At 42.4% G+C, this 20,577-nt stretch overlaps 1 protein-coding gene across 14 annotated transcripts in view; it reads right to left on the bottom strand.

Moving 5' to 3' along the window:
- The window catches only part of NRXN3 (neurexin 3), a 943,812-nt gene that overhangs the window by 884,738 nt on the left and 38,497 nt on the right, over window positions 1-20,577 (bottom strand). For all 14 annotated transcript variants that reach the window (XM_052693472.1, XM_052693473.1, XM_052693470.1 and 11 more), the window contains exon 2: window positions 10,822-12,088. In XM_052693472.1, the coding sequence (XP_052549432.1) occupies window positions 10,822-11,530 (709 nt within the window). In that variant the 5' untranslated portion in view covers window positions 11,531-12,088. The remainder of the gene's footprint in view (window positions 1-10,821; window positions 12,089-20,577) is intronic.

The following is a 20,577-nucleotide window of genomic DNA, read 5'->3' as shown; positions in this document are numbered from 1 at the left end:
GTGAAAAATGTTACAAATGCCCCAAAACAGTGCAATACAGATTCATAGATTTTTAAGGCCAGAAGGAGCACTAAATAGATCTACAATAAAGCAGTGACCTCCACTGTAAGTGGTATCAGGGCTATAATTAAACACCATTGACAAATGAGGTCTGAAATCACAGCCAATTGTTCTCCCCAGACAGAAGATCTGAACAGTTTGGTTTAGCTATCTTTTGCCTCAGGCAAACTGGGAGTCTCCACACTGGCAGTGGCAATGACAGGGAAAACATCCCAGAGCACAGGAGTGGCTGTCATGCCATACTAGTGCAGTTCCCAAGTGATCTTCAAAGGCAGCACCTTGCTCATCCAGCCCAAATCTCAGCTCCAGTTGGCTGCATTTCAAATAACGTTTCTTGCACAGAAATATTTGTTATGTTCTTCACTGAAAATGCCCATCGTCCAGTCCTCAGGCCCAGCTACATTGCAAACTGCTTGGGATCAACTTAACACACTAAAAAGTTGAAGACCAAACTGCTGACAATCTCTGCTTCCCAAATCAGTAGTTGTAGCTCTTGTTTAATATATGCAGCCTTGCTGCCTTTACCTGTCACTGTTGAGAGACTACAATATTCAGTTATAATAGGACATCTGAGACATCAAATGGGGAATAACCCAGCCAAGTCCTGTCCACCCTAGATCATTCCTCATGCCCATCCCTTAGTGAAGCTCTTGACAAACAGCAATACCTACAGATCTGTCACTTCAAATGAACTTAAATGATAACAGTGCTTCACATCACTCTTCCCTCCTGGGAAGTTTCAAAGGGCATTGATGTGACTCATCATCCTACCTGTGCTTTAGGCTCCCCTGGCTAGAAATATGTTCTCCTCTCTCTGGCTGAATCAAACCTAAGCTGGGTTCCATTCTTCTGCCTCCACTTTTGGGCCTGACAGATCCCACAACTGTATCAAAATGGGTTTCAGTTCATGGGTTTTCATTAGAGCTTTTTAGTCAGTGTGGGAACAGTTGTTCCTGTGTTAAAATTCTTCATATATTTACTGATAAAGATCAGCAGTACGTTCATACTAGGAATAATAATGCCAGCAAGCCACAATATATGTACAACTGATATAGATTACTTTCTCTGCTGTCATCAAAATCAGTATTTTTTCTAAATATCTTGATTTTAATGAAACCACCATTGCTATTGAGGAAGACAGTCCCAAGCTTTCTTATTCTGATGTCTTATCTGGCCAAAACACTGCTTCATATGTCTTTCAACAAAACATGCCACAGGACAAGCCTTACAGATGCATGTTAACGTATGATGTGAAGCAGAGAAAAAATGTATAGGTATACATGCTCAATATTTGTTTAAGCCCAGCAGGTCTTGTAGTTTGTTGATGTGTTAATTGTGGTTGAGGCACAGCTGAGAATTTCAGTTGAAGTAACAAAAGAAAACAGAATTTAGGAAACGACAACTAAGTCAGTAATTAAATTAAAATTGAGCTTCAAGGTCCTAATGTTTGGGGTTGGTTTTTTTGTTTTGTTTTGTTTTGTTTTTTTCATTTCAAAAACAAAACAAAACATATAAACAAACAAAAAATCAGATCTCCAACAACACAGTGTCCAGTAGAGGAACAGGAAGGATTTAGCCATTTTTTGCAACATCCAAAATTTTCTTAGAAAACTTTCTTCTTCTACTCAATAATAAACTCATAGCCATGCTGCTGTCATTGTAAGACAACCTCCCATGCTGTCATGACCACACAGCCACCAGTACCTGAGCCTGCAAATTTTAAGCTATGTATGCCTGCATTAGTTGTGCCTCATCTTTGATGCTGACTAAACCTCTAGCTCTGGTCATCCACAGGCATGTAAGAAGATGTCTGCTTCAGGATGACAATACATCCAATCCATGTCTCTTTTTATGTTCATTGATCTCCTCTTATTTTCCTTAGATGTCAAAGCTATCTGAATAACAAGAACCCACACAGATCACCAGCTCCAACACAGGTCTGGCAGGAATCACACTGGGCAGTCTATTTGCACAGCATTCCCTCTTCTGCAGCACAAGTCTCAGGGCAGCTCACACAGGAGCGATAGAGGAGAGGGCAAAAGACTGAAAACACATAAATTCTGGCTAGATTCCCAGTGTTTTCTTTCAACTTGTCCTAAACAAGCAATTTAATTGCTCAGTTTTCTCTTCTCTCCACAAGTCTCATCTCTTCTTTGTTGTTTTGTTTTGTTTTTAAGAGCAGTTTATTAAATAATGATACCATAGACTCTTCCCTTTAAATATATACACACACACACCTTTGGGGAATAAAAGTAATATATTTTCAGCTACACAGAGAAAAGAGCTTAAGGAATTTGGCTGCAAACACCACTGAGCTATGAAATTCACAGACCACAACACAAGCTGCTCTCATCTCTGCTAGCCATCTCTGCCACAGCTGGGGCTTCTGAGAAGTCACAGGGCACAAACCTGCATTTACCTCCACACATTTCTTCTATGCTACCTTAAGGAGAAAGGTAAAGAGAGACACTCTGGCACGTGTGCAGAGGGTGACACACCAGAAGTTTAGAAAACTCAGAGTACAATATTTTACTCAAGTACTGAGGTAGCAAACTGAAAAGAAATGAAAATCCACCCAAGAGACTACGCAGTCCAAGAAAAGTTTCTGAGTAAGCAGCAGCCAAGCAAGAAGCAAGCTCTGGGCACATGAGCAGCGTTACAAATTGAAGCCAGATTTTAACCTATAGCTCAAATTTCTACATCTGCAAGTCTTCCATCCTGGTACAGGTCTGTCAAATACTCAGAGCCAAACCCAGCACATTATATTCACTCAGGTTACTTTACTGGCTGAATTCCATTTTTCACATGTGAAGAGTAAAATCCCGATAACAAAATATCCCTTCTCTCCTTCACCCATATAGCAGACTGCAGACCAGCTACAAATAAGCATCTTGGCTATATCAAATAAGCAGGTTCAGTCATGTTGGCCAGAGATTACAGGAAAAGAAACATAGCAAGATACCTTCCTTTCTAGTGCCTTAGAAATACAAAACATTTGCCAGCTTTGGGCTAAGTAGGCAGAGGTGGGTCATTGCACAAGGGAAAGCATCTCATCAGCACCTGGGGTTCACAACAGAGGGCATTTGGAGGAAGTCAGTGGAGCAGTGGGACAGATAGAAAAAAATTCCAAAAGCTCTCCTCCCACTGTTCCTATCAGCACCCTGCAGTGCAGCACCTGCTCCGTGCCACCCAGCGGGCTGCACTGCTGCTGGCACTCTGGCTCCATCAACACAGCTGCAGCCCAGGCTGGGACAACTCCATGTGCACACAGCATGACACTGCATAAAGCTGCAGGAAAATGGAAAGTTCTTCGAAAAAGGAAGATGTGAAGCACTCCTTAAACATGGCCATTCAACAAGAAAAGCTACTTTCATTTCTAACTGCAAGCCAAGTTAGAAAACTGATGATCAAACCAGGTCACCCTTCTTGGTGCTCATCATTTATCATCATTTAACTGTCCTGTTTTGGTATTTATGGTATTTATATGGTTTTATCTTTCTCATACAGAATCATATTGGGTTGTTAATTCTTGAATTAGGAAGCCCCATTGGCTATGTATTTCAGACACGGAAAATGAATCATAGAAGGTAACGTGGTACATATCCCCTGTGAAGTACACGGAGGTGATTCCAGCCTGATTCCTTTACTCTGCCAGCAAATCATCCCAGGGATCAAGGATGCAGGACTCCTGTTCGAGAAGCTGAAAATAAGTCTCAGGTACTCAGCTAATGCTTTAATGACCAGACCATCCCTTCTTGCTAAATACAAAAGTTCTGTTGCCCCAATCCACTTTCGTTATATGTGAAACCTTGGTCTCCCCTCAGGATAACAGAGTGTGCAAGTGCATACACTAGCCAGCTGAAACAGCACTACTAGCAATGCCATCAGCAACACAGAATGGGAAATCGGTGTTCTCAAGTCCCAAACCCACTACAGAATAAACACATTTCAGTGCAACATGGTTCTGCTTTGAGAAGTCTGTGACACCTTCACACCTCCGTCCTGCTGCTTGTAGGCTGTTTTGCACCCAACTGCCAGCTCCTGGACCATTCATGGGTGGAGCAAGGGGGATTGCTTTGCTCTGCAGGTCAGATCAGCAATGACAGTGAGCTTGTCTGCAATGAAGGATTGCGGTAGAGAGACACACATACACCCCAAAATTACATTGCTGTCCCTGGACAGCAATAACATGGCAGTTGCCTTGTTTTCTAGAGACGGAAGAAAAAAAGCTTTGCTATTCAGCGAGTTCAAAGTGTGCAAAGGAGCAAGAGGTGAAGTGAGATCAGAGGTTGGCCTGGGATAGGTGGCCGCTCTACTGTTCTGTCAAATGGATTACCAACCACCTCCTCCCAGGCTGGGGAGCTCACTGCTGTGGCTGATGTGCCGACATCCATCTTCTCAGATCCGTGCCAACCTGTTGGATGGATGTTCTCCTTCTCTGCTTCCTTCCCTGTAGCTTTCTCACGCAGTTGCCAGCATCTCAAGGTATTCTGAAGAATTATCTCTTCCAGTTTTCCACCAGAACTTAACAAAAATTACCCTATGGCAAATGACCTGCACATGTCCATCCTGGAGTAGAGATGAAAGACAGGCTACATCATGTGTTGTCATGCTCAGGGCTGTATTCACTGCTGACTGACGTTCATGACAGTCTGCCTAGCCTAGCTCAGCAGAAGCCTAGGCAGTAACAATAGGCCATATTTTTTTTTTCTTTTTTTTCTTTTTTTTTCAGGGCTAAAACAAGGGAAAAAAACTTCCTCCTAAAAATCAACTTTCTGATCCTTCCTTTTTCTAGAAAGGCTGGAAAGGGAAATGCCCATCTCCACACACTTCCATAATTATTATTAGGTTTTTTTACCTTTTTAAAAATTGTTACTTAGTAACACACCAAAGTTCCAGTTTAAGACACAGCTGCACACATCTGGGAAGGAGCAGGACGCACCAGGCTGGTCTAGGGGCTGACAGAGGGAGCTGGTACCCACACTACAACAGAGTAGGTCTTGCAGAAACTTGCTCAGCCCATTCAGATGGACTCTTGAAGTCAGCCAAGAACTGTTCTGTTACAGGCTCAGGGAGGTAATTCTAAGACTGAGCAGCTGCTCAGTAATCAGCTTCTATAAACTATGGTTTATTCATTTAGAAAGTAATTTTTTCATCCTGTTTTCTCCCCAGTCTCATCTCCACCTTGCGTACAACTTATTCTCACCCTACACCAGTTCTGCCTCACACCAAATCGCAGTCTGATTCTGTACCCAAATACAGCCTGTTTCGTTTCAGTGAAGGCAACGTCCAGGCTTTGCCTGACTGCTGGCTACGACTTGTCTGTTGCCTGAGGGCTGCAGCTGATCTGCAATCAAGCAGAAAAGGATTGTAGTCTCATGGTCATCTATAATACAGAAGAATGAAACAAGAAGAATATAGCTGTCAGCATCTATTGCAGCTCGACGGAATCAGTGGCACACTTCATAGAGGCCTGTAATCTCCCTGTGGCTTCCCTACATCAGAAGCAGGGGAGGGCATGAGACAAACCCAGCTCGGCAGGAGCTGCAGGCAGACCCCGCTGAGCAAGGATGGGAGATGGGTCATTGGCCATTTTTGTGAAGGAGTATGTTGGGTCTAAGCCAAAATTCTGTGGCTCCTGCTCAGCTGTGGTATTATTAAGTAACCAGTAATGCTTAAACTGCACTTTGGAGTTTCAAAGCACCTTAGAAACATTAATTAATATCTTAATACATCATCTTTCTTTGGTGGCCATCTGGCAGTGCATCAAAAAACTATAACCAGACTGGAAAAAGAATCATTATTTTAAATAGAACCAAATGAACATAACCTAAGAATAGTGAGCAAGAGAAAGAGATGGGGGAAAAAACAAAACTATTACAAAACTACGTGAGGAGCAGAATTTTTACCAGCTTTCTGCCCAATAACCCAAGCTGGAGCACAAGCAGATTTGCCTCTTGCACCCTTTACTCCACAGCCCTCCGAGACCATCAATTCCAGAGTTTTACACTGAAAATCTGGGCCCCCACAGTGTGCCCTAGAGCTGCCTGCTGTCCTCAAGTGCAGAGCACAAGACCAAATGAAGGGTCTGCAGCTGTTTATTGCTGGTGAATTCAACAACAAATTTACATTCATCCATCAAAGAATATGCAAGTGGAAGCAAATATTATGGTCGTGTCCATTTGTTTCTGATTACAAAATGTATGATTTACATGATATATATAATGCACATGCAAATTAAGTGCACCCATCAGGTTGATGGCAAAGTGCCAAATTAGCCCTTAGCGTTACAAAGTTCGGAGTGGCTGGCAGGGAGGTGTGCTGACAACAAGAAAGGCTAAGGCAGTCTCTTTAGATGCAGCCAAAAACTGGGCTGCTCCGAAGAGCAGGTGGAGGATAAATTCTGCAGTAACTTGTCTCTTTAAACGAAGCTGAGGGGCTATTGAAAAATCTGTTCCCGCTGCAGTTAAAAGAGTGATAATTACAGAGCAACGGGCTCCTCTGTCATTCAGCAGGCAGCATCCCCAGGAAATCTTGCTCTGTAATCAAGGGAAGAGGTGCAATCAGGACCCTATTCAGGCTTCGTTTAGAAACAGCCCCTGCAGGCAACACAAAGGCTTCAGCGTGATGCTTTGTGAAGCTAGTGATCACACCGCGCCTTGGTTCTGCAACTACAAGCAGAGTTAATGCCATTTCTGAGCACATCTACTGCTCACCTTCACCCTCCAAGTCCAGAAGGGGCTAGGAAGAGAGGTGAGGTCGTGGACCAAAAGATTTGTACCTCCGATGCTACTACAATGAGCTCATCTTTCAAATCCTCTCACATAGGAGGGAATTTCAAGCAGACTAAGCTTGACAGCGTGGTCCAGAGTGGGCAGATATGAGAGATAGGAGCATGCACAACAAGCTTAGTTAGCAGCACTGTTTGCAAAATTTGTGTAGGAAACGTCCCGATTTGTTTTTTGGTTGGTTGGTTTTGGCTTGTTTGTTTTGTTGGGTTTTTGTTTTGTTCTGTTTTTTACTGACACGAACATATTTATTTGTGCTGCTCACATTCTACTGGAGCTTCATTCTCTTGGCAGGAGCCTGATCCCACAGAGACTGATGAGGTTCATTAGAGGGGAAGGTGTCTCTGACTTCAACTTTCATGTTTAATGGCACCACTGCCCGGAAACATACAAATTAATTGCTACTCAAATCAGCCATCCTTCGTACCCTACAGAGCTGTCAGATTCAATGAACCTGTTTACTCCAACTGCAATAAAAATAGTATCACATTTTATTCCAAACAGATAGGTCTTCTGAAGTGTGCACACATTTGCACACGCACTCAAATACACAAATTGTACTTCTCATTGACCAGCAATGACCAGCACAGATACCCATCTGGGCATGTAGCTATCATGACACAGAAAATGCTGGCAACTGTATGCACAGTAAGTGATAAAAAGCTTTCTGCACAATGGGGCATGTTCTGGTCAGAATGTTTTGTCTCATTATGGAATGATGAAAAAATTTTGTTCTCTACAGTGTACAGAGGTACACTGTAACTATACTTTGCATTACAATAGCCTCTAATACTGTAAATGGAGATTCATTCTATCAAGGTATGTGATCAGCAGGTTCCAATCTTTATTTTTTATTTTTCTGGCTATAGAATAAATGAGAGTGCTGTGGTTTTACCATCTGCAAACACAGGTATTAGTCAATAGCCAAGTAATGGCCTAGACTCTGTCAAGAGAAGTCATTATTGAAAAGGTACATTGCATTTAGCTGTTCAAACAGAAGTTGTTATTGATTGAATCCCATCAGTTCCTACTAAAAGAGCCAACTCCCGTGACCAAATGAAAATACACACACAGACTACAGTCTAGTAAATGCTATAATGGAATTAAGGATCCTCTCCAAAAAGGGAGTTGTTGATATCCAGTTAAAAGGGCACGTCTCTTTCAAAAATAAGATTGAGAAAAAATATCCATGTTGAAAATAATTCCTGCAAATATCCAGAGGCAGAATAAAGAAGTTAAAAAAAAAAACAAAAAGGGGGGAACAGTTTTAGTGACAAACACTTCAATCTCTTGGAACAAAGCAAACACAGAATATGCAAGATGCATAACGGCCAATCATGCTACAGGTAGGAAAAGCGTGTCCTGCCATTCCTACAGTGTTCTGCTGTTCATCAGCGGAAGTCCTGCCATAGTTGGACAGTGGAAATCCAACACCTTTGAAGTTTATGAAGTTTTTCAAAGTCAGATTAAAAGGTAACTTGACTTCACATGGTTCATTTTTTGTTTTCTCGACAATTTTCTTTGTCTGCTTGTTTCCACTGAACTTTTGTTTTTCCCCTTCTCACAGTTTACACAGACACTGTAACATTTCAGGGTGACAGCATTTAAACACACATAAATCACCAGTGTTGCAGAACAAAGGAGACAGAAAACAAGGTTAATTATAAAATTCTAACATAAACCAAATATACATGAAGTAATATAATTAAAAAATAATAATAATAAGGACTGGACAAGCTGGGAATTGTTTGTGGAAATTCTTGGTATTTCTTCCACTGGAAAAAATTCTTTGCACAGCATCTTACATGTGAACAGACCACAGTTAAGAACAAGTTAAAAGTGTTTATTAAAAAAGGTACACCGTGACAAACTTCTTTGCTCTGCCTTAATAGAAGGTTGGGGTGAAAACTGATGAATCATTACAGGAAACAAACAGCAATGTGACGCATGGCTTCAAAAGGTAACAATAGCGCTGCTTGATCTGTGATGCCTACAACAGAAATATCCCTGGTTTCAACAGAAGATGGATTTCATCTTGCTCCACCCTCCCAGGAAATACAGAAGTTCCACAGCTGAGCCTTGGATGGAGCTCAAAACTGCCCCACAGGTGTAAGTGGAAGCCTCAGTCACAGTATTTTCTCTAGACATTGAATGAAAACCATATTCTGTTGATGTTTTGACCTGTGAAGTCTTGATTCATTAGCTCAGCAGCAGAAAAAGGCTTGTATCTGTATCAGGCTCCGCATGCCTCTGCAACTCTCGTGATCTTCCATCACTCAAAATTTGCACTTGGGCATCAGGGCCCCAGCTATTCAAGTACTCAGTCACAACCAGAAGTCTCACCAGCCCCACCTACTTCATGGTTCAAGCAAAGGAAACCGTTCTGGCTCACTACAGGTTTGGACCAGATTAATGCTGAACAAAAAGACAGGAAAAAAATGTGGAATGTAAAAATTCAAGTCTAGTTTGGAAGACTTGGAAACTTGGACAAAAATAGGGAGGAAAAAAAAAAAAATCAATGTACATAGTTCCTTACCAGCCATTCTGAAAATAATTTATTATTAATAAATACTTCAAATTTTATTATTGTACTTGAAAATTTGCTGCATGAAGGAGGTATTTCTTCAGTACACTATAGATCTCCATAGCACATACAGCTAATATTATCCCAGAAATCCTATAAGCTTTGTCTCTAAGATGGCTGTTTCAGTCAAGAATGATGAGTTATATAAAATGGTAATGTATATTATTCTTTTATTTGGATATAATTTTTTTTCTTATTAATAGCACTTAAAATTAACACATATATAGATGTCATGTTTGTTTTCCAAACCTTCCCTTCCTGTAAAAACATGCTTGCTCCTCCTTATTTATGCTGTAAAAGAAGAGCCGTATTTACACAGTATTTTGGTAAGAGTACTGACTTCCTTTTTGCTTACATATCAACAATATACAGATGTTACTTTCAACACTTCTCAAATTCCACATACTAAATTCCAGTTAATCTACTTGCATTCCAAAAAGAAGTCAAGCAATGGTCAAGCAATGGATAAGCAAGATAATTTCGAAGTGGTTTTATTTCTTCTTTAGACTGAATGCTTCTTGCCCAGTTTCATCTTCAGCATAAGCTCAAATTGTTGTGCTTAAACCCAAATGTCACAAAATAATGCTGAGATGAGATTCTCAAATTCACACTGATTTCCAGTCAATTTACTTAACTCTTTTGCACATAGAGAGTTAATTACCATGACACTGCTAAAGATCAAGGAAAGATCCCTGAAATATTCTTCATTATGCAGTTTGCTTAAGACTTCAGGACTGAAATTTTCAAACATAGCAAGAAACAGTGTAGAAACACTCAAATCCCTGTTCATTTTGCAATACTAAAAAAGATAATTCAGCATTTCCCAAAGCAATTTAATCAAGGGTGCTAAAACAATCAAGATGCCATTCAGCAACTAGTATGCAAGAAATTGAAGAGAAGTACAGGGCTTCCACAGAGAGCAACAGTTTGCACCAACTTTGGTGGCTTAACCTTTGAATGTCCTGTCAATCAATTATGTTAGCCATATGCATATTGCTCATTTTTACCAACAATTCACTCAGCAGTGGTAAAATGTTGTTGAATTCACCCAGATAGTTGAGATAATTTCTTACCAATGCTTTTATCAACATCAATACTGAGTATTTCTGTATATATCAATTCATGTTGTCCACCCTCATCAATAAGCTGCTGAAGAAAATCAGCCCATGCTATAAACGTAGCATCTTTTCAAAAAGGCACCTTTTGCAATTGTTCATGCTCTCCATCTACTCTCACTTCATTATTCCCAGCTGGAAAAAGAACAGTGGAACCTTAATTCCTCTAACAGCCACCAGCAGGGATAAGAGCTCGGTCATAGCCTTGCTGAGTGACAAATAAACTCTTTGAATTTTATAAAGTTCAATGGGAAGTATAGAAGTATTTTCTTACCTTCAGAACACAGCTTGCCAACGTACCCAGTAGCTGAGCAGTCACAGTGTGGCTCACCATCTAGAAGAAAGCAAGTGCCACCATTTTCACAAGGGTTTTCTGTGCAAAGCCCTTCCATTTCCAGTCGGACTCCTTGACTGTCCAGAAGATGCGGCTCAGAGTTGCCATATTTCAGATCCAGAATAAATCCTTGAAACGGAGGCTCACTCAGAACACCATCAAGGGTCAAGGTGGCAGGACGGATGTCCAAAGGGACTCCACCCACAAAAAGGTCACTGACAATATTCATATATTGACGCTGTGGACGCACCTCACCTGGTTTGGCTTCACCATCCAGCACTAGCACTGTCCGAAGGTGATTGCGGCTGACCATCAGGAAGTGCCAGTTGCTGTCGTTGACCTGCTTATCTGTGATAACTGTAGTCTCTGCACAGTCCACACTGAACTGGAGCTGGATGCGCCCATCAACAAGAGACAGACAGAGGAAGTCACAGACACCACCGTCATCAAAGTAGAGAAGCAGCCCAGCAGAAACATTGGTCTTGAACTGGAAGCTGAGTTCACTCCTAGTGCTGGCATCCCAGCGGAGGAAGCGGGCCCACTGGTTGGGGATGCCCATGAACTCCAGACCCAAAGAGAGGCCCAGCAAGGAGCCAAGCAGCAAACTCACCTTCAAAGTGAAGTAGACAGAGTGGAGAGTGAAGCCCATTGTTTCAAGAATCTGCTTTCACCAGGAGAAAAACAAAAGCCACACTACTGGGAGGACAACTCCAGCAGTCAACACTGAATCTGTTAAATCCAGCAGGAAGAGGAGAGCACAGACGGACAGAGCGAGGGAGAGTAGTTGGAAAGGGAAATAGCAAGGGCACGTGACCAAGAAGAAATGCGTCCTCTCCAAGCAAAGATCTCAATTATCCAGAGGCCTTTATCTCTGGATATCAGATGTACAGGGTATACGAAGTGACTTCTCCAGCTGGTGCACTTTTGTGAAGGGCAAAATAACCCACAGAGGTTTGTTTTAGCAGAACACAAAGGTGACACTGGTTGTTCCTGGGAGGGAGGAAAGGCAGAGATGAAGCCAAAGCCTCAGATTCTGGTTTCCTAGAAGTGATGACAGTACTGAAGGAGGTGGCAGTAAGATGGAAGAGAAAGTGAATTCATAAAGTATGTGATCCTTGGGAGGGCAAAAGTGAAGTCAATCTTCATGGTGCACTGGTGACACTCCAGTTCATCATTCAACACCTGGCACTCAGAGAACTTGCAGGACCTGCAGAGTCAAGAGAAGAAAAAGAAAAGGTTGGTCCTACTACTAACCATGTCTTTACCACAAAGCTTATTAAGCCCAGTATCTTCTTTACGTTTCTTGATATTCTGACCTCTTCTTCATGCCTACAGATAGCTGTACAGTCCTTCAAAGCATTAGGAACATCTATGTCATCAAAACTAAGAGGATCAGATAGAGAACACACCAAGAGGTCTACACACACCCCTGCTCTATGCAAGAAAAAAAAAAATACAACAAATTATTTTACCCCTTTGATGAAGGTAACGCCAGTGACTAATGAGAGAGATGGCACAGAAGCTTCCCCACTAAAAATTGCCTCTCTGTAGAAATACTCAGTGCAAAGAGCAGTATGCTTTAGAATATAAGAACCGATGAAGAAAGAATATTATCCAAACTTCCCAAACTTCTGTTCGTTTTGTTAGACTACCGAGCAAACCAAGAAAACATTAGAGAAGACAATTCCACTGTCAGCCTGTTATGCATTAGCTGCTTTTACTTTACATGTCTTGCACACTTCAGGGACTTTAACAAGGACCTCTGTAACCTGGAAACATGTGCTACCCAAAGTATATATGGCAACCTGCAGCTGAGAGGATAGGAAACTTGTAGATTAGATGATAAAAACTGTCTAAGCACTTAAACAATTACCCTGGTCTAATTGTTTGGGAAAAGGCCAAGTTCACCCTTAGATAAGAGCAAGCTTCTGTCTTTAGTAAAAAGGAGTTAGACCTGTTAGCACTGGGATTTAATTCACTTCTGTCTATTCACATGTGGGTGACTGTATGCCTAGGTTAGAAGAATGTTTTAAGATTACAATAATGATAGCACAAAGCTAGGATACATTAACGCAGGGACTTGTTCTCAGAGATGGGCCAGGCATAAGAAGAGCTCAGGGAACAGCTAACACTAGCAAAGATACAAAGCAGGAAAGAAGATGATGTGAATCAAGGCCTTCAACAACCTCCCAGAAAACAGCATGAACACAGATTTCACAAACTGGGTCAAAAGTATTGTGAGGCAGCATTTGCCTGGGGCAGGTGTTTAGTGATATGAATGATGTGAATTGCTGGAGACCTTGTTCCTGGAAGAAGCCTCCCAAGCCTGACACTCACCTTGGTCCAGAGGTGCTGGCGCACAGATGCTGTAGAAATAGGCAGTGCAGAAAAGCAACGTCTAGTAAGTACAGTGGTTGAGCTGGAGGAGAATCACCAGGTAAAGGAAGGGATAGGTCATGCAGTCACAGCCTCTGCCTTACCTGCCCTAAGGACCTGCAGGAGCTTTAAGTCTCCAGGGCTGTCAATCTGGCAAATTTAGCCAGCACAGAAAAACAAGTCACTTAGAAAAGAAAATTGATCAATTAAAAGAAAACCCTCAAGCTAGAAAGAAACGTGAGCTTTTGGTGCCCAGTGGAAAGCAGGCCTACTCCCTGCAGCTGCCTGAGTGGAGCTTGTTAGCTAAACTGCTATAAACACAAATAAAATCAAGTCAAAACCAGAGGGAAGATAATTCCTTTTAATTGTTAACAGCTTGTCTTGGGAGAATAGAAGGAAGAAAAAGGAGGTGTTAGGAGATGTGTAAAAAGAAAAGGAAAAAAAGAAGAAAGAAAAAAAAACCAGATCTAAATGCTCAAATCATCTGTTTTCCCAAAAATCGCAATGTTGATTCAATTCATGAGGGTTTAGAGTGCTTTGAAAATCAAATAGAGGAAAAAGTATGTGGCTCTTGTCCATTTACCTTTCTCCTCTGTGATCCCTAGTGGCTCCACTAAAATAGCCCATGATTTATGGAGAAGGAGAATAGAGTAAGCAGGAGGAAAGAGAAAAAGTGATGACCCAAGTTGGAATTATTGATGAGATGGGAATAGGAATATAATAATGTGTGTAAATTAGCCAGCGATGTGCTCCCAGCAGCTCACAGTTCCCTTTACCTCACATTTACTGTAGCGGAACTCCCTGCTCCATGAGGCAGCTCTGTGCTCAGCTTGTGCTCAGGAGGTGGCAAGTCCAGCACAGCCCCAATCACCCACGGGGGCCCTGTACAGGGGATCTCACACAGCAGCTTCAGTCCTCCTGGTCAGGGCAGATGTCAGCACCTGCGCCAGAAGCAGCCCTCAGCCTTCCTACTCTGCTCTCCCTGTTTTAAAAGACTGACACTTTGAGAAGCAGTGGAACACAGTGTACATCACAGCATCAGGTGTGAGTAATCTAGAGATGATCACAAAAGAAATCTATATGGCCACAATACAGCTGTACCAAAAAACCTGCCTATCTTTTCAAACCCCATGTTGCTAAAATCCCAGTTTACAGATGCAAACAAGTCTGGGTTCTCATGCAATGCTTCAGTCCTTGGGATACTTCAAGGGAGCAATAAAGGGAGCAGTGCTACCTAGTAGAGATTTCTGTAACATGGATACATGCTCATGTGCTGATGACAAAGGCTAATGAAGGAAACTTACACCAGGAAGAAACAGTTAAACAGAGACTGCACTGTTGGCTGAGTGAAGCTTCTCTATCTGTTCTTAAGAAGACAGGACCCAGGCCTGTTTCAGTAGAGGGAGGCGGTATGAAAAATAGTGAAATGCAAGTTTAATTTTGGGTACTTCATCGCCTCTTGGACATTCCAGAGCAGCTTTTGGGAACACTGCTGACACTTAAAAGGCCAGGACTCCTCCAGAGCTCTGCCAGAACCCTCCAGCCCAACCCACAGCACTCCCTGCTACCTGAGCTCCGTGTCTTACACAGCTCAGCCTGTGACAGTAAACTCCACCACACAGCAGTAATACATGCAGAGAAGAGCCAGGGTCCTTTTTACCACTGGCCAGGATTTGATCTGAATCTTGAGAGAGCAAATTCTGACAAAACATACCTGTGCCTTCCTCATTTCCCACAGTGATCCTCTTAAGCACACTGAGAACAAACACATTTCTGCTCTATTTTATTTTTAGCATAAATACTACCTTAGCAGCCTCATGCAGCACACTGCTACCATAGCAATGCATTACAGTTTGGGACAATAACTATAGAATCTCATAGTATTTTCTTATATTTATTATCTTTGGAGATCTCAAATTTTGCCACAGAACGAACACATCTAACAGAAAAAGATCTCATGATGGTCACCACCTTTTCGGAGCACAAAGCAGCAACATCCCTGTTCCAACCCCAGCTATTGCTCACATAGGAAAGTAACACAACCATAGTACATTTTAGGCTTAATGCGAGTTAGCAGCACAAAGCAAGACAGCGAGTCTGGATGTTCTCAGCCCTTCAGTAAACCAGCATGTGAGACAGCACTTTGAACACTTGTTACTCTGAAGGAGTGAGGTTGCCTCTGCGTGCAGCACCCTGGCAGCCTGCACACCTCCCCAGCCCTCTCGAGAGTGGAAACAGTGAGGAGCCTGCATGCAGCCCAGGCAGCTCAGCAGCCCACATACACAGGGCCTACAGGAGGAAGCACCCCACTTACACTACTCCAACTTCCCACTCATGGGGCTGACAGACTGCACAGCTTCCCAAGCAGAGGACGGAAGGCAGCCCTGCTGCAGGGAAGCCTACCCACCACCATTCAGCTGAGGTCACAGCTATCCATTCTGCAGCCCACAAAGAGAGCCTGGGCCACATGCTGGAGTGGCTCTCAGCTGCTTATCAGCTGTATGCGGAGAGTGAATGACATTATCTAATTGCCAACTAATTTCCATAATTACTGACAGGCACACTCTGTATGCAGGGTTAATATCTCTGCAAATGTCCCACAACGCACCTGCTTAGGAAATGGAGTGAGAAGCCAGGCACTCTGCTGCTCAGCCCTCCCTCCTTCACTGTCTCCCTCCCTGGTTACTAATTGCTTGGGGATGAATATTTTGGTATTTTCAGCAATTCCTAGTGCAGAAAGAATAATGGCATTGGCTGAAGCCTGGATAATCTGGCTTCCCCCACAAAGCCCTACCACTGCAAACCGGCATAGATCCTGTCATTCCAGTTAAGGTCACTAGACAAAATCCCACTTACACACTGATTGGAGAGGTTACTGTCCCCCTAGTCTGTCACTCATTCCACAATCAAAATTGTCCATTATGCCATACTTTGTGTGGAGTTAAAAAAAACACATTAGTGTCCTTAAATCCATATATTTTTACTCATCACAAATTCACCCCTGCCATTGCATTCACTGGGAAAGAAAATTGAATGGTTTACTCTTTTTTGGGGCCTATATTGAAGCAGAGGAGTTTGAAGAAGGGCCCTAATTTGGCTCTGCTTCCATATGCATTCCCACAGCTCAAGGCACAGCAATCAGATAATTACAGATCAGTGACATATGCCGCTTGAAATGTTCCAGTGAAAATCACAATCAATAATTGATATTAAAAGTCGGGCTTGCCAGCGGCAAAGAAATGGAGAATTAATAGTATTTATTCAGCCCGTCTTCACTCATCCTGTTCTCTAGTAAAGAACGGGCTCCTTTTGGCTCATGGCTTGTGTGGGTCTCCACGGACACCACTCTCTCATAAGAAGAAATCTTTCTGCCTGATCCATCCCCAGATGAATTATGGCTAAAAAAGATGAGAGAAAAAAAAACCAACAAAAAAAACCTTCAAATGAAAAATACAGATGGGAAAACTGAGTTGCTACCATCGCTGGGAAAAAGAAAGGAACACAAAAATCCACCCCATCTCACAGCTTCCTCAGCAGGTACACACAGTGAAATGTTTACAGAGAACTGAGAGGGGCCAAAGAGGCTTTGAAATTCAAGAGACTAGAGAAAACCACAAAGATTAATTCAGTTTTTATTTCCTCTAGCAGCATTTGCATCCCAGCTATTAAATCTGGCCTTTGGCATCACCTCCTTGCTGTGCTGGAGATGACTCCAGAGTGATGTAGAAGAATTGCACTGAAGATTGACGTGGACTGCTTCACCCATGGGAGGCAATAGGACGCTGACAGGAGTCAGGGATAAAACAGGATGGGCCTTCCTTAATCAAGCGACTGCAAGTGCAGTGGAAAATAGGGAAAATTTTGTCTGGTAAGGAGCTGAACACACCCAGCTCCTTGTTGAAGTTGTCAGAACTTCACTTGAGGCAGCATCTTACATGATACTGCTAGAGAGAAGCGGAAGAGGAAAGGAGGGAGCTTTAGGCCCTTATTTTGTATGTAGAGACACGAGGATGAGGACCAACATTTTCCAACTTGGGATTAGAGGTGATACTGAGCACCTGTTAGCCTCTTCTGGATGTTTTTTTTCCAGGGATATTACTACTCATGCCATTCTCAGACATAGCAAACAGTACATGCCTTTGCTCCACCACAAGTCCAAGGAGAGGAAATATTCTCTTATGCTTGTTGGCTTTTCCTCCGCTGCTATAATGTGTGGGCTTAGCTTTTCTGTTATGTAAAGTGGATATGGATTTGCTCAATTCTCCTTCCTTACCTAAATTCAGCACAGAGATCCTTAGGAGATACTAGTAAAAGCCAAATACAACAGAACAACATATCAAAGCAAAAAGTAAGAACAGGAGATGCTACCATTTAGGAAGTCTACACTTGCAATCCAGGGGTGTCCATTTAAAAGAAAAGAAAAAAAAAAGGAAAAAAAACAGACACCTAGATGAAAAAGCTAGAAGAATCTTTTTGTTTCTGCTCCCCTACAGCTAAAACACACCACCCCCACATGCATACACTGTCAGTTATGTCAGTGGTCAAATAGTGAGTGGTTCTTTGTCTCCTGATGCCTGGGCACCTGGTTTGCAGGCAAGCAGGTCAAGCCAACTGGATTGTTCCTCCCTATCTTTAGTTCCCACCCAGAGAGGGCAAGAGTGACTGTCCACTGCAAATCCCCTCTTGGAGCTCACCTCCAGAAGCACTGTTGTTTATGTGGGCATGTGTAATACCTGAACTGTGTACCCACACCTGGGGGAGATGAACTCATGTACATTTCCCTCATGCAAGAGGCACAGCTGGAACGCTCTCAGTGATCTCAGAAGAGCTATAAGCAAGCTAGTGAAGTGCTCAGTTTTCGAAAAAACATGGGAACGTGACAGCACAACCTCACATTTCAGAGCAATCCAGCTGCTTAAAGAGTTAGTATTGAATAATAAATGCCCTTTTAAAAGTCTAACCTCCTGTACTTACTATACTCAGCTCATATCTGGAGCTCTTTAGAGCTGCACTAGAGGAAGAAGGGTTAAAAGAAGACTCAAGGGACAATGTGATTCCCTTCTTAAACACTCTCCCCACCCCACAAGGAGTCCATGTAGTCCATGAGAGTGACCTTTAACTAGCCTACCTAGCCCAAGCTCAGCAGGAATGCAATTTACAGACCATTTCAGCTCTCCAGCTTTCTTAACACAAAGAAGAAAAATCAAAACCCAAGCACAATGGAAAAGAAAGAAAGAGAGAGAGAAAATAACCCTGCAGAGCAATCATGTCTGGGGCTGCTCTGATGGCTTTCTGTTCCCTTCCAGGACACAGAAATGACCCCCAGTGCGTTAATTACTCCCATTACCACAAACTTTCCACTAACAAGGACTAGCTAAAAGGAAGCATTGGCAGCAGCAGAGCAGTTACTGTCTCCGTACTGCCACGCACGAGGAGCCAGACTCCCCCACCCCTCGCTGGTACTAACCAGGCGAGCAATTTCTGCAAAACACCACAGCTCTTATTGTAATTCCCAAAGCAGCTGCACTAGGAACGTTGGCCTTCCTTCAATTCCACCATCTTTAAAACAGAACTAAGAGTGCCAGTTTTTCTAAAGACTTTCAAATTCAACAATTGCACAGCTCTGAATTGTTATCATGTATTTTACTGCTTCAGCAGTTGGTCTACTTCCATGCCCTGCAAAATCTCCCTCCTGCCACCAGGAAATCTGGATGATCTGCAGCGCTGTCTGTTCTACCAGACCCTAAAATGTCAAATGTGAAGAAGGGAGCTGCACGTATGGGAACAGTGGATTCTGTGAACTTCCAGTGCTAGCATTACTGATAACAGCAAAGCTTCTTTCAGTTTCCATATCCAACAACAAATTGTATTTCAGTTTTAATAAACAGCTCTTGAAAATGCGCTCCACATTACTGAAAACTGAATTCTGAATGTGTCATCAATGTCTTTCAAAAAAGAAGACCTTCCTGAAATCTGCAGTCTGCAATGGGTGCATTTTTCTCCACCATTAGATTTGATATCACAGAGATAGATGTGCATTATACACTCAGCAGAGAACAAGCTGGAGCATGGGCTTTCCCAGCTTTGAGGCAAGAAGAAGAAAGAAGTCACCACTGCAGTGCATTACCAGTTTCTTGGCATGAGGAAAAAGTACAGAAAATCAAAAACAGCGAAATAGCACCAGGGTGTGGCAAACCAATCAAGAACACCTTGTTCTTCCTATTTGTCTGCTTCTTCTTTAGACATGCTGTTTAAGTTCCTCATGAATAAGAACAGTACTAGTTCCTAAGGGAAAAAAAAAAAAAAAAGAAAAAAAAAAAAAAAACCAGAAAGAAAAAACAGAAAAGAGCTATCCAAAAAGACTAGAACAAAAACAAAGGTCAAATTCATTCTTTCCTTCACCTTCAGATCACAATGAATTCCCACTTTAACACTCTTTTGCACTCCTGAGCATGATTTCCAGTAAGTCAGGGAAGTCTGCGTGTTTTGAAACACCACGCTAGGTTATTACTGAAAGAGGAGATTGATGCAATCGATTTGCTCTTTTATCCTGAAGAAGGGAACACTGCACCTGGCCAGAGCTCCCTGTCAATTGCATAGCCAGTAATAAGCAGCATTCACTTGGGAAGAAAATAGAGATTTACAGAGACTCTCATTATGTAACATATCACTATTTTATTGCAACTTCATAACATCACATAAAACTTTCTCCTCAGCTTCCCACAAAGCAAACTCTAACACACAAACCTAGCAAGCGTGATAAGCTGTCCACAGCACAAGGGAAGTTCTGTTCTATTGCTAAGCACCTCGAATAGCTGATGTTCTGTTTAAGGCCAAAATGAAAATGACTTTCAGACTGCTGATATAAATGTTCAAATTGGAGTGTGAGAAAGCCACATTCACACGGATATCACGACTGAATCTCTTAGAGAGCAGTGTTATCGGAAACCTCATACGCTAAAAGTCAATGGCCTCTGTGAGATTAAATGTCTGCTTTCCAAATCACATTCCTCCTTCACCACTAGCTCCACAAACATTTCCCTTTGTGGGTATATATGCAACAGCTGGCTGGGAATCCTCTGCCGTGTGAGCTTTGTGCATTCTGTAGCTCTCTGCTCTTTCTGTCTTCTGATATACAAAATTCACTCCACTATAGCCTCCTCCCTGCTTCAACTTACGGAGTACTGAAGGTACATGACAAGAAGTTATGCATAGAGAGGTTTCTCAGTTCCAGTGTGCTGGGCAGGAAGCAGGAATCTTTGCCAAGATAGCCTGCTAATGAAAATCTTTAAGCATCAGTGTCTTGGCTGGAAAAGGCCA

The sequence above is a fragment of the Tympanuchus pallidicinctus genome, unplaced genomic scaffold (genome assembly GCF_026119805.1).
Source record: "Tympanuchus pallidicinctus isolate F22 unplaced genomic scaffold, pur_lepc_1.0 scaffold3, whole genome shotgun sequence".
NCBI classification, from domain to species: domain Eukaryota; kingdom Metazoa; phylum Chordata; class Aves; order Galliformes; family Phasianidae; genus Tympanuchus; species Tympanuchus pallidicinctus.
Note: the sequence above shows the minus strand (reverse complement) of the source record. Positions and strands in the feature narration are given on the sequence as shown.